This window comes from Gigantopelta aegis, chromosome 4, assembly GCF_016097555.1.
Source record: "Gigantopelta aegis isolate Gae_Host chromosome 4, Gae_host_genome, whole genome shotgun sequence".
NCBI classification, from domain to species: domain Eukaryota; kingdom Metazoa; phylum Mollusca; class Gastropoda; order Neomphalida; family Peltospiridae; genus Gigantopelta; species Gigantopelta aegis.
Window position 1 is genome coordinate 79,969,050 of NC_054702.1, and position 16,310 is coordinate 79,985,359.

The 16,310-nt window shown below is 37.5% G+C and overlaps 1 protein-coding gene across 1 annotated transcript in view; it reads left to right on the plus strand.

The window, feature by feature from the left end:
• LOC121371174 (protein bark beetle-like) overlaps positions 1-9,183 on the plus strand; it is a 29,440-nt gene extending 20,257 nt beyond the window's left edge. Inside the window, 8 exon segments of the mRNA XM_041496876.1 lie at positions 19-320; positions 322-766; positions 1,632-4,175; positions 4,699-5,371; positions 5,875-6,029; positions 7,233-7,327; positions 7,818-8,028; positions 8,885-9,183. Coding sequence (XP_041352810.1) covers positions 19-320; positions 322-766; positions 1,632-4,175; positions 4,699-5,371; positions 5,875-6,029; positions 7,233-7,327; positions 7,818-8,028; positions 8,885-9,183 — 4,724 coding nt within the window.
• Positions 9,184-16,310: the final 7,127 nt, after the last annotated feature.

The following is a 16,310-nucleotide window of genomic DNA, read 5'->3' on the forward strand; positions in this document are numbered from 1 at the left end:
CCTGTTTTAATATTTCAGGAATCACGTTCCCCGCGACACCGCGAGACGGTCAGACCTGTAACACGGTGCTGAACCACATCTCCATCGACCATGCTGGCCTGCTCGACAGCGACACCACACACTTCACCCCGGCACTCCGAATAGACTACAACTACTATGCCATGACTCACATCAACATCACAGACTCCCTGTCTGATGGCATCCACATCAAGTTCAACCACCCGTACAGCGAGAACCGCATCGAATATGCCAACATCCTCAACAGTGCCGGCAACGGAATCGTGTTGAGAAGTCCACGGATGGATCTGCTGTACTCCACCAGTCACCAACAGTGGGAAAGCAGGCTTCCTCCATGACTCGTTCTTCTCCGAGTACGATTCCCTCACGGTGAGGAACTCCATCCACAGCACACGCCAGACCTTTCTGACGAAGACTCCGACCAAACACGTGGGTGATCGGAAAATGATCTTCCTCGTCACGACTCCCGGAATGGCTCGTGAGGATCAGGTCTACTGGTGTGAGCTGTCGGTATCCAATACGTTCCGGGTCACTCTGCAGGTCATAGACTACAGTCCTGCGACCGATGTGGAAGAGGTGGTGGTCTACGACTCAGGCCGCGATGGTGTCCAGCCCGGAGTTACCAGACACTGGAAGATTGAGGAGGATCTCATCGACTTTCCCATCGTATCGGTGTCTACTAAACTGACCATACGCTACCATGTGAGAGGAGTGCGGTCTGGACGTCTGGCATTTGCTGTCATCTCTGGTATGCAGTAGCACACTGTAATCACTTACTTAATCTTTCGGGGGTGGGGGGGACAAAACCCAGGGGTAAAATTTTCACCTGATGCACGGTCAGTCTGGTCTGGGATTGATCCCCAGCCAGTACACAACAACTGGTATTTCAAAGGTATGTGCTATCCTGTTTGTGGGATGGTGCATAAAAGATCCCTTGCTACTGAAGGAAACGGGTTTCCTATCTAAGACTGCATGTCAAAATATCCAATAGCCTAATAAATCAGTTTGCTCTAGTGGTGTCATTAAACAAAACATTTTTTTTTACATAATCTTGGATAGCAAGGATCTCTGTTGTCCAGCAAATAAGGCACTGGATTGTAAAACTGAAGATATAGTCCTTACAATTTATACATTGTATTATATAAACAATAGTACAAGAATCAGTTTTCTGTATGATGTTAGCAATTACCTGTAATATTTACACATCACAATATGTTCTTTTAGCATGGTGATAGAGGAATACATACTAGGATTGTTCTCCCATGCTCATCCCATTGTTTTTTCCACATCCCACACAGTGCCTCCCAACTTGTAAATCAAAGACTATGGTGTATAGTTTTGTGTTTTTGGAAAGTGCATATAAAAGGTTTCTTGGCTATGTTTGCAAGATATAGTTTATGGATGCACTGAGTTTCATGTATCTAAACCAATTGTCACAATAATCATATTAGACACTAAGTAGCCAATGTTTTAACAAATATTGAGGTGTTATTAAAGAAACTTTTTAAGTCTTGTGAGTAATAAAATGGTATTGGACATAAAATACTGGCTGTGTATATATAATCTATTCTTTCAAACATACTTAACTTTTTAAACACTTTTTTCTTCTTCAGAAACGTACACACCAAGAGGTCCGATTTTGAAGACATATTTGAGAAACTGTACGTTTTCCTACAATGACCAAGGCATAGTGACGAAGCACTACAACAACCCTTCGAACCAGAGAATGGAGCTGTACCACCGCCACAAAGAGGAGACCTTCTGGTTCGACCGGGTCAATGTATACCACAGTCGCCGAGAGGCCATGCACATGCCCAGCGTGACGAAGTACCATGACGACTACATCCCAACCTGGGAAGAGATGTCCATCCCACAGAGAGTGGCCACCATCGAGTACAAGATTCAGCAGTGCAAATTCATCGACAATGCCAGAGGAATCCTTGCCGAGCACAACCATGTGGATTTTGCCAACAATGTTTGGCACTGGTATGTGACGCAGGTTGAGATTCGACGCACTGGCGAGGGTGGGTTTGAGATCGAACTGCCCCGAGTGAATGACGAGGAGAAACAGAGGCGGAAGCACCTGGTTTCATTCAACCAGTCATTAGCTGTCGATAACCGCAAATTTGCTTTTACCATTGCCGGGTTTTATGCAGACATCAAGGTAATGAATAATGAGTTTGAAAACAATCTCTGCAGACTGGGTCTTATGTTGATATCTGGAATGGAGAAGAACATGCAGATATCAATGAACCGATTTGCATCAAACATTGGCCGATACGTGATCAATCTGGATGTAATCAGTCATTCAGAATACTCCGAGGTTGTTAACGGAACTCTGTTCAGAAACAACGTAATAAACAACAGAAAGAATCCAGCTGACAGACCACCTGGTTCAGAGTTCAGCCCCAAGACGTATGGTGTTGCTTTCCGAGGGCTGCAGAAAATGTCGGCTCACAGGAATCTATTTAACAATCCAGATCTCGAGTACGAGTTTGTTGCAGCAACAACAGCTTTGTCTCTGGGCAACACTTTGGATGTGAAGGAGAACTGGTGGGGAAAGACGGATATTTACAGCATTGAAATGAGGATTTTTGACTTTGACGACTGGAACAACTACGCTGTCGCTTCATATCACCCATATCTGACAAAGGCTGACTTTGAAAGTGATCTGTCTGATGGGGAAAAGGTAGACCGACCCATTGACCCCAGCAGGCTTGGTGGACGGGTCTTTAAGTCTCTCATTCTTCCGTATCAACCTGAGCCTTATATTGTGTATGCAGATCTTACGGTCATGCCAGGAGCAAAATTAATTCTTCAACCTGGGACTGAGCTACAGTTCCGTCCAAATGTTGGGATTCTCGTTCTGGGTCAGTTGATTGCAAGAGGTTTGTTCTACAACAGGATCAAACTGAGACCTTTGCAGCCATCAAGGATCAAGAGATCAACCGATGGGGAGGAGCTTCCACTGATTGCAAAGGATCCTGTGTTGAGATCAAAGAGGGCTGGTGATAATTCAGCAAAGAACATTCGACTCAGAGGAATGGGAACATTGTTTGAAAAAGCTGGTTTCTTGGAATTGTACAATGTTTCTTCAAAATCATGGAATCTCATGTGTGATAGCCAGTTCAATGAAAAGACAGCAGAAGTTGTTTGTCGAGAACTTGGCCTGGAAACAATAAATGTCAAAGTCCGATTTACTCATTTATATGACCACTACATCCACGGTGGTCCCAGCTACTTCAGGAAGGAATTCTGGATGTACAGCTACTACTGTAGTGGGGAGGAGACTTCGTTGGAACAGTGTCAGAAGAGATACAACTATAAACTCTTCCCATGTATATATTCGGCCAACTACACGTTCGTGACCTGTGGAGAACGAAACCTTGACCGTGCGGATTACTGGGGAAACATCCGATTTTCCACAGACAACTATCAGGAGGAGCAGAAGATGATTTACAACCAGAGAGTGGATTCGGTGATGGAGTTTGTTGACATAGAAGGGGCAGGCATGCTGCATGGGGAGAAGGTGGGAGCCATTCAGACGACATACGTGACGCCCATATTCGAAAACATAAACATCACCAAGTGTGCTTCCAATGGCTACGATATCATTGCTCCAAGAGATGTTATGGAAATCCACAATCAGAATGTGTCTGGAAATCTTGGTTATGGCATAAACTTCCTGGTGCTGAATGGAGAATCTAGCAACAGGGAGTCTTCCTTCCAGCCTCTGGGTCCGAGTACAATTCCATACTACGTGTATGGACTGGTTGAGATCTGTCGCATGGAGAAAGAGATAAGTCTGGACAACCGAATGCTGCTGTACTACAAGTACTCACACAAATCGGTGGACTGCGTGAAAATCATCCGCAGTTCCTTGCCACTCAAACAAGTTGGGATTCGCTTCCTCCAGTTGAATCTCTTTCAGGAAGACTTCTCGCGCAATGTTATTGAGATCTTTGACGGTCAAGAGATTACGCACAATAAATTGATAAAACAGATTTTCCCGAACTCTAGCAATTATGAAATTCTTCAGCAGTATTCCAGCACAGGTGTTGTTCTCACGGTGCACATCCATGCATCCATGTCACACGAGAGCTACGGATTTATAGCTGAGGTTGTCACTCTACCACCAGATGATCTCACATATCCAAGTAAGCTCATCATATGTAATATGTAATTTGAAATGAGTATTTCTACTTCTTATGGTCTTTGATTCTTGGGGTATAAATAATTCAACAGAATTCTGAAAAACATGAGTTATGGTGGCAGGTGTATTTAGAGTGTGCAGTGTGCAGAAATTTTCACCATCCACCAGACAAATACATCTAGAAATCTACTTGTCTACCAAAATGAAACTGCATTGAAAATGTTTTACTTGTTCATAGGACAACTATTGAATAAAAATTGTTTGTCCGAGCACATTCTCACTTGTCGGGACAAATGGACAGGTGCTTATTTCGAACACTGGTATGTAGTAGTGTTTGTTATATAAAGTGTCCCTATCTGCAGTAGCTAGTGGGAATTCCCCTATAGATCAGCTCATTTGGTAGGACATTGGACTGTCACACCAAGGGTCTCTGATTTGAATCCCTATATTGGATATTGATATATATATATATATATCTGTTACATCATTACCATAAAAACCAATCATCTGGTTGCTTTATTTTACAGACAGTAACCACTTCCATAAGCTGACGAAGACCATACTGCAAGGCAACGAGGACGGCGGGATTCAGTACAAGAATGTGGGCGAGATCAACCCGTCTGTGTACATCCAGCAGTGCTACATTGACAACAATGGCATCGCCATCCTCAACCTCACCTCCCCGCCCACTGTCGACATCTCTCTGCAGGGCACGCTCATCCTCGACTTCAGCCACAACTACGTGGGCAGGAACAAAGGAGGAATGTACCTGTCCGTCCAGACAAAAACCATAGCAACCGCTTTACAGGGCAACATCACGAATAACCTGTTTGCATACGGGACGCATGGCGAGGCGCTGAACATCTCAGGGCATTACTACGAGAGGATTCTCATCTATCAGAACTACTTTTATAACTACACGTCCGGTGATTACAGAGACATTATTCATGTCAAGGACGTGGTTGTCAACTTCACCTACAATGCTGTCGCCAACAACGTGGGCCACTACATTCTGGCGGCGTACAACAGCCCGTTTGCCCAGGCTCGACAGGAGTACGTGAGAAACGGATTCAACGACAACAACTCCACCGCTCTGTACCAGAGCACAATCAAAGTGGGAAGTGGGAGGCCGCTGTTCATGCACAACTACATTCTCAACACTCTGAATGACTTCGAGCTGGAAGCTGATGATAATGTCTTGTAAGTTTTAATTAATTTAGATTAATTTTTTTTATGTGATTAAAACTCATTTAGAATTAGCTTGGGAATACAAAAGAGTCAACAACTATTACATAGTGTTTTTTTGTCCTTTTTTTCAAATCATTCCTATATCAGTATTCATCTCGGAGGATATTTAAACATTTTAAAAATTTATTAAATTTAAAACAAATTTAATTAAAGTTTAATTTTCAACTTTTTAAAAATATATGTATTGAGATGAATATCTGTAGATGTAGATACACCTATGAGTGTCACTTAATACATTTATCGTTTAATTCTGCTGAAATTCTTGGTTTTATTCCGGTTGATGTTCTCACAACATCCTAAAATAGGTAAAATTCTGCCATTGCCAGCCAATATCAATAATAATTTTTTTTAATATATACTTATACCGTCCCACCAACACATTCCATACTAAAATTCTCCTGTATATTTGGGTAGAGAGTACATAATAATTAACTAATGACTTAATTATTTTAAAGCAACCTGACGAGCAGGATAAATGCGACACAGAACTGGTGGGGCTCTGATCGGTATGGCTTCATCAACGGCAAGATCTGGGACTTCACTGATGATCACAAATATTCCAGAGTGGAATTTGAAATGCCCAAGTTAGACAACAGATCTGTGGTAGAAGGTAAAAATGTAGCTCTTTCTAGCAAGTAGTGTCTATATACTGTTGTTACTTGGTAAAGTAAATTGGTTTGGTTTATTTAACAATACATTAGCCTGATGTCTAACCTGGACCGAATATCCCAACAGACACCGATATGGCTCTAATCTTCCATTGGTGAAATGCATTTACATGCAGGCGAGAGGTCACATTAAAGTTTGTTTGTTTTGTTTAACGACACCACTAGAGCACATTGATTTATTAATCATCGGCTATTGGTAATTCATATGGTAATTCTGACATATAGACTGAAGAGGAAACCCGCTACATGTTTTCATTAGTAGCAAGGGACCTGTTATATGCACCATCCCAAAAACAGGATAGCACATACTACATCCTTAAGATATATCAGTCATGGTGCACTGGCTATAACAAGAAATAGCTTAATGGTCCCACCGACAGGGATCAATCCTAAACCAGTGGGCTATGTCCCACCCCAGTAACACAAGTAGTATCTGTATACTGTTGTTACTTGTGATGGTAAAAGTAAATTGGTTTGGTTCATTTAACAATTCATTAACCTGATCTCTAACGTGGACAAAATATCCCAACAGACACCGATATGGCTATAATCTTCCATTGGCAAAATGCACTTAGGTGAGAGGTCACATTAAAGCAACAGTCTCAAAGATGCACAAGGAAATGTTTTTATTTAACGACACACTCAACACATTTTATTTACGTTTATATGGCATCAGACATATGGTTAAGGACCACACAGATATTGAGGGAGAAAACCAACTGTCATCACTTCATGGGCTACTCTTTTCGATTAGCAGCAAGGGATTTTTTTACATGCACCATCTCATAGACAGGATAGTACATACCATGGCCTATGATGTACCAGTCGTGGTGCACCGAGAAATAGCCCGCGCATCAAGCGAGCGCTTTACCACTGAGCTACGTCTCACCCCCAGATGCACAATGACCAACAATATTTATTAATTTGTCTTGTAAAATGTCAGGATTACACCTTGAATTACATGCACACAAAAATTTACATCCCAAGTAATGTTTAATAAATTTATAATTAAATTTCCATCACATTCCTCAACTCCTGTGTGGACAAATGCAGATTCTTATGTGTGTCTGATATAAATAATTATATATTCAAATTCAAATATATTATGTATATGATAACACAATTTTATCTCTTTTTTTTAAAAGGAAAGTGTGCTCCTGGTTGGAAACTAGACACAGGCCGATGTTACCGCTACATTGGAGGTGCCATGCCATATCATGAGGCTGACCGGTTTTGCAGAGTAAGTAACCAGATTTATGGAATCTGTATAGGAAACGAAAGATTTGAATATAAATTATGATATATGGCAGTCAAATGACAAGATGACTTCTATTCATAGACAGGACATTATATACAAGGGCCTTTTTTTAAACCCCTGATTGAAATAATCCATTTAGTCATCAATGTACAATCCACTTCATTTTGTATGAGCACAACCAAGGTATATATGCTTATCTGTGGTGTTTGTAATTTTACTGTTGACCAAGTGAAAGATGAACAGGCAGTCTAAGCTTAAAGTAATGTATATTTTACCTATTCCTTCCTACCCCAAATGCACATATGGATTTATATTCTTCACCTTAAAAGTTTAATTTTTTGAAATGACAAGATTGTAATTAAATCTGTCAAATTAAAATAACTGTAACTCACAGAACTTGCTTTTACATTAGGACTAAATGTTTAAAATAATAATCAAGTCATACACTAAAACAAGTTACTTATTACTTCAGGACAATAAGGCATTTTTAGCCGACTCAAAGAACCGACAGGAGTTTCTCTATTACTTGCTTCGTCTCATGATGAACGCCTACAATCCCAAGATGAGGGTTTGGGTTGGTGCCAGTAACACCAAGTCTGGGTGGTGCACAGCCATTGAGCTCAACTACCTTGTGGTGGAGGAAGATTGCCAAAGAATTCTGCATCCCTTCATTTGTGAGACAGGTACTGTAACATTGTTCATTTGTGAGACAGGTACTGTAACATTGTCCATTTGTGAGATGGGTACTAACATTGTTCATTTGTGAGACGGGTACTGTAACATTGTTCATTTGTGAGACAGGTACCGTAACATTGTCCATTTGTGAGACGGGTACCGTAACATTGTCCGTTTGTGAGACGGGTACCGTAACATTGTCCGTTTGTGAGACGGGTACCGTAACATTGTCTGTTTGTGAGACGGGTACCGTAACATTGTCCGTTTGTGAGACGGGTACCGTAACATTGTTCGTTTGTGAGACGGGTACCGTAACATTGTTCATACATATTAGAGCTTCTTTTTTTAGAAAACCATTGTTTTTTATAGATGAAACCATGTGTGTCAAACAGAGCATGGAATATTATTTTATTTTCTTACAACATGGATATACATACATTTCATGTTTGTCCAATGGGTTGGACTATTTAACTTTTGCATTGGGCTAGAAATTTGTATCTTAGTCGTGAGTTTATATAAATGCCATTTCTAAGTACATAGAACAATAAGCTAAATATGACAGGTGTTTGATAATTTTGCTATAATAGTCATTAACAAATTTGCCAATTCATGATAAAAACAATTTGTGTTATCTATATGTCACAATACTGATACATAGATTTTTTTTTTTTTTTTTTTTTAACCATGTATTGTTAGATAACAATACTTTTCCTGATTTTACACTTGGCCTTGAGAGTAAGTCTATTAATGATGGAATCTTTTTAATACTATTAATAATAATAGTGAAAGTTAAAGACAGTAGTTTTAAATAAATAATATTTATGATGTTGCTAAACTAAATTTCACTGATAAATATCTTTTCAGATCCATATGTTGCCCCACCGTCTGATCTTGAGAGTAGTATCACTGCCATGGCAATAGGCATTGGTGTTGGAGTTGGTGGCACCATCCTTATTGTGGTTCTTGTCATCGCTATCCTGTGGCTGATCAAGTCGCGCAGACGTGAGAAGGAGAGATTTGAGAGAACTGCGTCCATGAGGTCATCTCTACGATCACTGCGCACCAAGTCTCAGGAGACTATCCTGTCTGGAGCTGCCTCACGCAGAAGACTTGACGAACTGGAGTCGCAGACAGTCTATAAAAACCTCATCACGGAATGGTAGCGTTATTACTGGAAGTGTCGGGAGCATGCATTCTACCCATATGTTGAAGCCATTGAATCACAGCATGGACAGCCTTAATGCTAGTAGGGAAAGCATTCCTTCACGGCAGCGCTTTGGTGCTGCTACCGGAAGTGTAGAGCAACTACAGAGGAACCGACATCGATATAACTATGCCCCACCAGAAATGCAAAAGAAGATCCATGCAGGACAGAATAACCGGGCATACAATGAGGAAGAGGAAGAAGAAGATGATGATGGGTTTGCTAGCGACACATTTGATGATGATTTTGAAGATGAGGCTAAGGTCCCTGATGTAGAGTACAGCAGTAGAAACATAGGCAGGCCAGGCCAAGCACCTCAAATTAGTAATGGAATTCTGCGACCAGTTGGGTCATCCCAGGTTGCCAAGATCTATGATGATGTTCCAGATGAGGATGAGGATGATAGTGATGACAGTGATGATGATGATGACAAAAGTGATGGAATACGTAAATCTTTGTCCAGTTTTAGTCAACCGGAGAGCCCAACAACTCCCATAAAGGAAACTATTTTTCTTCCAAGACAAGCCAATCTTCCAACACCTCCCCCAGATCCACGACACCCTACATCAGACTCTCGCTATGCAAATGTTCCGGACTATCAAAAACCTGCAGTTAACCGTACAACCAAGCCGAACTACCCAGTACCTGCACCACGTTCAATGACGCCAGACTTTCATAACGAGTCACGTTCAAGTTCACAGTTCCGCGAGTCCCCAAAACCAAATCCTCGAACTCAGTCCATTAAAAAGAGCCAATCTCGACCATTCCACAGTGTAGAGAACCTTCTTGAATCCCCTCCGTATTCCCAGAGCAGGGAGAACTTGCAAGCAGCATCGAAGGCATTTCACAGTGTGGAAAATATCAGTCCCCCACCTTACTATCCCAGTTATGAAAATCTCCATTCGCAGGGTGTCCACGCTAGCAGTGAGCGTATGAATGCTGCTCCTCAACCATTCAGACTTCCTCCAGTGTCACGGCAAGTTCTACCTAGCACTCACATGCCGCGTCCAGCTGCTGCCAGGCAGAGACCACAGTATTCTCCTCCTAGTTACAGGAACTCTCCTAGTGATAACATGATTCATCTGAACGTGAATCCAGACTCTGTAGAGACAGAGATTTAAGACTGGCAGAATCTGTTATTAGGAAATAAGACTAATAATAATTATAAGACGTGCAAAATCTGTTATTGGGAAATAAGACTGGTGATATGATACCTGCAAAATCTGTTGTTGGGAAATAAGACTGGTGATATGATACCTGCAAAATCTGTTGTTGGGAAATAAGACTGGTGATATGATACCTGCAAAATCTGTTGTTGGGAAATAAGACTGCTGATTTGACACCTGCATAAAACTGGTGATTTATAGCTGTGACTTGCAATAAGCACGGTGTTTATGCAAATTCATAATATCACAGCAATGTGTTCATTGTGATTATTCCTCTGTTTATGAAGCATTTTAGCCAGTGAATAGGATCATATTTTACCAATACAATTCATCAAGACTTTTATCAGTGTTTTTTAAATGATCAACATGTTTATGTAGTTGTACATGTGTATTACTGATTACAGCCCAATATGTCATGGTCAAGCTGACCTAAATAGTTTATCATGCAGATTTTAGCAATATGTTTGAATGTATTTTTACCTCTGACCAAGGCTCAGACTGAATTTTCATCCAGTTTTACAGTACACACACACACACACACACACACATATATATATATTATAATATATAAAACAAAATTAATTTTTTCGGAAAGTGACTCTGAGATAAAACATTTGTTTCTGGAACATTTTATATCAGTAGTGTATAACTCGACATAGAAGACCGTTAGTTTTACAGGATATATTATGTTTTGGAAAGTGCCTGGGAGATAAACTTTTATTTGTTGTTTGTATCATTTTATATCATTATATAGTGTATGACTGAACATAAATGTTTGTTAATACCATAAACTTGGTGTGAATAATAATGGTAATAATCTGATAACTTTTTGTTAAAAAGTAGTACTCGGGAATCATTCAGTGTTGTTTTTCAGCTATAACCGGTTTGTTCATGAATCAAATACCAACAACCTTAAATGTGTATGTATACACTTCTTAGTCATCCATTTTGTTCCTTATGATAAAATCAACCATGATGTTAAACATATACCATCTTTAACACATGTATCCATAAAGCAATAAAATTACTGCTATAATTTAGTCTTCTTCTTAACATTTAATCTGTTTGACTACAAAGCTATACATGTATATTACCAATTACCACTTATGAATACAAGCCTAAATATCAACCAAGTTTGACTTTTTAGTCCAGTTGAAATTAACCAGATTCTACATCAGTTTAATTCAACAAGCAAATATCAATCTGTTTGGCATAAAGGTACACTTTAACCAATCAATATACATACATATTAACTATAAAACATCAACAAAGCTTAAACATCAATCACATTCGCATTGTTCATTCATTTGTCAAGTTTATTTAAAGTGTCAGCCGTAAATTGTTGAGTAAATTGTAACAAAATTAATTAAGGTCCCGGTGTGTATATATAACACTATGAATGTTACTGGATGAAGTCAACGATTACAACCGGTTTTTGTTTTCTGTCATTTATTCATTGCTTATCAAGCATCTGTACTGTATTTTAATTTTTTATACCAGTAAAAACCCCAATATGTTTAGTGCCAAGATGTATTACTGTGGTATGTCTTAAAATCTTAACAATATCCCATTTTAAGCCCACAGTTCTAACCTGGTTGTTCAAAGCATAGGTTAAATTAACCCTGGGTTAGTCTGATATTTTCCTTTTAATTATTTTTGCACATTTAGAAAATAAACTTTTAGATTTCATTATGTATAGATATCCATGATTATTCTAAATCAAGCTTAAACATATTTTCAGTTATTATTTGTATTGATTCAGTGCTAGGTTTTGAAAATATCTATTAACCACTAGTCTAGTTAAGCTAATTAACATGTGAACAACTGACCTATTATTACTACCACAATTTATTACAGTTCTCACTTTGGTGCATATTAATTAACTAGTTAAATTATAGGTAAATATTGATTTCCACAATTTTTTTGGTCAAATTCTGATTTTTCTTTTTTCTTTCGGTGCTTATGAGTCACTTTTTTCTTTCTCTTTTGCTAGATATAGCTTTGAATGTAAAATGTTTGAAATCGAACCTGTGTTAATACACTCCATAGGCATGTATTTACTTAAGTTGTGGAACTAGTACTTATATTAGGTAGCTATTCTAACAACAAAATCTTTGTTACAAATGAAAAATCTGACCATAATAAAATGTACATATATGTTGAACTTTGTGGGACAATGTAGAAGTCATGTTACTTACAAATTTATATGAGCTGTGTTTGAGGATGTTAATTGTTTGGTGTTTGATGTGTGTGGTTTTTTTAGAGAGAGCTACCCACTTAAAAGGTACTTAGTCTTGTTTGCAGAAGTAGTAATCGAGAGTAAGTAGTCTGAAAGTAGTCATAGATCTTATTTAGAAGCACCAAACAGACATGACATCTTATTTTTAGTTTTGAACTAATGTGATAAAGCTGATGATAAACAGGTTTTATAATTTTGTAGAATAAAGATAAAAGTATTTTAAAATATTTTGTCATACAACATATACTTTATTTTTTCAACTTCAGAATAAACCTATTTTTCAGTGTTGTATATTAACACTTTACATGAAAGGAAGAGTTTAAAATTAATGATGAGTTTAAAGTGTTATATTCTACAAGTAATACTGACTATTTACTTTCATTGATTTTGCAAGAGGTCAATTTATGGTGATGCATGCATCATTATGTTTATTTGTCCCATCTACAATTTGAGGGGGTATCCATTGAAATTTGTAACTATATGTAATAAATTACCTATCTACGTGTAAATATGTTTATACTGCCAACATGTACAGTCAAACAAATATATTTCACAGACACTTAAATTATGCTTAGAAAAAAATACCTCACTGTAAAATTTAATATTGTACAGAATGTAACATATTACTAGTAAATATTTAGATTTCATGTATATAATTTTTTTTATAACTTTTATACACCTAATTATGATCTATTGATCACACATGATTTTCTTTATATATATATTTATATCTACTGAAGAACCTCCATCTTAAATACCATTTAATTTACACTATATTTTTAGCTAGATCAATCTGTGATCTTTTCATTTCCTCTGTACATATATCACTGATCTCATATACATCACATATCATTGTTTCTTACTTTAATACTTAGTTAATTACACGTCTGACATTTATAATGTCATTTGTGCTACTTTTAGGTACCATACTATTTTTAGTGTCAGACTGTGAATTTTATATTAAAAGATATTCAAAACTGCTTTTTAAAAATAATTTATTTCAACATTTTAAAGTATTATTGTAAAGAAATATTGTCCAACAACATAAGGGAATTTAATTATTAGTCTTTGTTATTGCAATATACCTGATCAACAGTAACTTTAGTGCAATAGTACCAGGTATTTGGTTAAAACCTAACCAGTAGGCTAAAGTAGGTCAAATGACTTTATTGTTGATTTATACTTGCACTAAAAGAATTTAATATAAAGACATATTTTATAAAGACAACTGGTATGTTACCGGTATTTGCATTCCTCAGTATATTTTTTATTCCATGGCCCATTTTGCTCAAGTTTTATATCAGTGTATTCTACTCACATCATTATTAACCGCTTAAATAAATGTTTCTATGATTTATTTGTCTGTTTTGTTATTTGTAGTCTCCTGCCTGTCGGATAGGAGAGGACTACAGGTTTTACTTATTGTCGCAATGCTCCAAGATGCTAAGCTAAAACAATTGTGTAGCTTTATCAAATAAAGCATGACAGGAAGGAAGGAAATGTTTTATTTAACAATGTACTCAACACGTTTTATTTACAGTTATATGGTATTGGACCACGCTGATATGAAGTTTCCTCTCAATATGTGTGGTCCTTAACCATATGTCTGACGTCGTATTACTGTAAATAAAATGTGTTGAGTGTGTCGTTAACTCAAACATTTCCTTCCTTCCATGACAGGTGCATTCTCCATGTTCTTCCCTACATCCACCTGACCATTAATATAACAGGTTTGACCCAGACCATTAATATAACAGGTTTGACCCAGACCATTAATAAATGCCAGCACTAAGGGAGGATAATAGATGGTGCAGGTGCCTCTTAACAAATGTTTAGACTGACCACTGAACATTCTCCAAAACAAACCAAAAGCTGAAGAGGAAATGGCAGATTTGTGGCACTGATGGCCACAAGAGACCATCACATGTTGCAGCTGAAGGAAAAGAACTGGGATGTGGAGATGGACAGAACACAAATATGAAAGACAGGACTAGCTGCCAAATTGAGGAAAGATGAGTTAGAATAGATGGTGGCAGTAAATTCAATAAGTTACTTTGATTTAAATTACAATTACATAATATATTTATATGCAATTAATTTATTGTTTGTATCCTACAAACAGATAACTAGTTTTCTGACAATATACATAAACAGAAAGTGAAAGAATGGAAAGGAATATTTAACTTATCAGTACATTTTGAACCAAGGATATTTGGTGTTTCAACATTTGGTTATTTTAATACTTGGTCAAGAATGAAAACAGCAAGGATGTTTTTATACACTTTGCATGGTGTATTTACAGCAATCCTTGACTTTTGAAAAACCATGGCGAATGAAAAATCACACACTTCAAAACCCTTAGGCGAGTGCAAAATTGCACTCATCAAAATGCTAAGGTGAGTGAAAACCAAGCATTATTAATTAATGAAGTAATTGGTACATGTAAATGCAGACATATGTTGCAAAAATGAATCAATGAACCAATAATGTTTTCTTCTAATTTGATTTTTTTGTTGAAATGAGTTGGGGGGGGGGGGGGAAAGTCCATCGAGCTACATTCCACTTCCTAGTGAAGAACAAAACGGGGACCTGACCAAACACACATACTTCCATAAAAACATCTTGCATTATAATTAACATTAAAAACTAATTCATTTTTTTACAAAATAATTTTTATTCACATTAAAATAACATATTATACCCATTTGATTTGTGTATTTTTACCATAAAATATTTTTCGTGACGAGCATCACAACATAATAGTCCAAAAATGTGAGAAAGTGAAGTCAAATTTGCAAACTTAGTTACCTTTCCTTGGGCCATCTGAGTACGTGGAAGGAACTCATCACATCTATTTTACGAAAGATCATCATGGTATGTACATTATCAATAATGAATAGAAGCAATACCAATCACCACATAAATGGTTGTATTTTTTAACTTATTATTATGATGATGTTGTTTTTTTAAATAAATTATTCCATGAAATCTACAAAAGCAAGAATCTAGCTATGGTGATTGGCACTGGTAAGGCCTGATCCAGCACTTGCTACTGATTAGCACTTAAAATACTAAATAAAGACATATATTTTATAGTTTAGCATATTATTTCCTCCACTCACATTTCTAGGCAGAACTCTGCATACAGTAATGTCTGGATCATTATCTTACAATTATTTCAATGCTATTTACACATGCCTCAACTATTGGTATTCACGTCATGCGGCACATTTGTAGGTGATTTAGTTTGTTTACTAATATTATCACCATCATATGAACTGGGCTAAGTCACTGTGCTGTAGGCCACAGGTATCCCCAAACAATAACGTCAGATATGTTATAGTAACGTTATATAATATATGTAACTATAGCATTTGTATTAGGGGGTTTCTGTTTGGGGGTACCTGTGCTGTAGGCATACTTGTGTTCAACAAATTCAGCAGTACATCACCAGCCCTCTGAGGCTTCATTAATAACTTCATTCAAGATATTGAATTAACCAGAGAATGGTCATGAAGTCAACATCACTGCAATGTTTCAAAATCTTAGGTAACCTAAAGTCAGTTCAGTTGATTTTTTACCTATAGTCTATCCCATAATTCTATTAAAATGTTTTTTGTAAACAATTTCAGTTTGGTTTGACATAAGAAGAAAAGTAAAAGTGTTTTGGAAATAACAAAC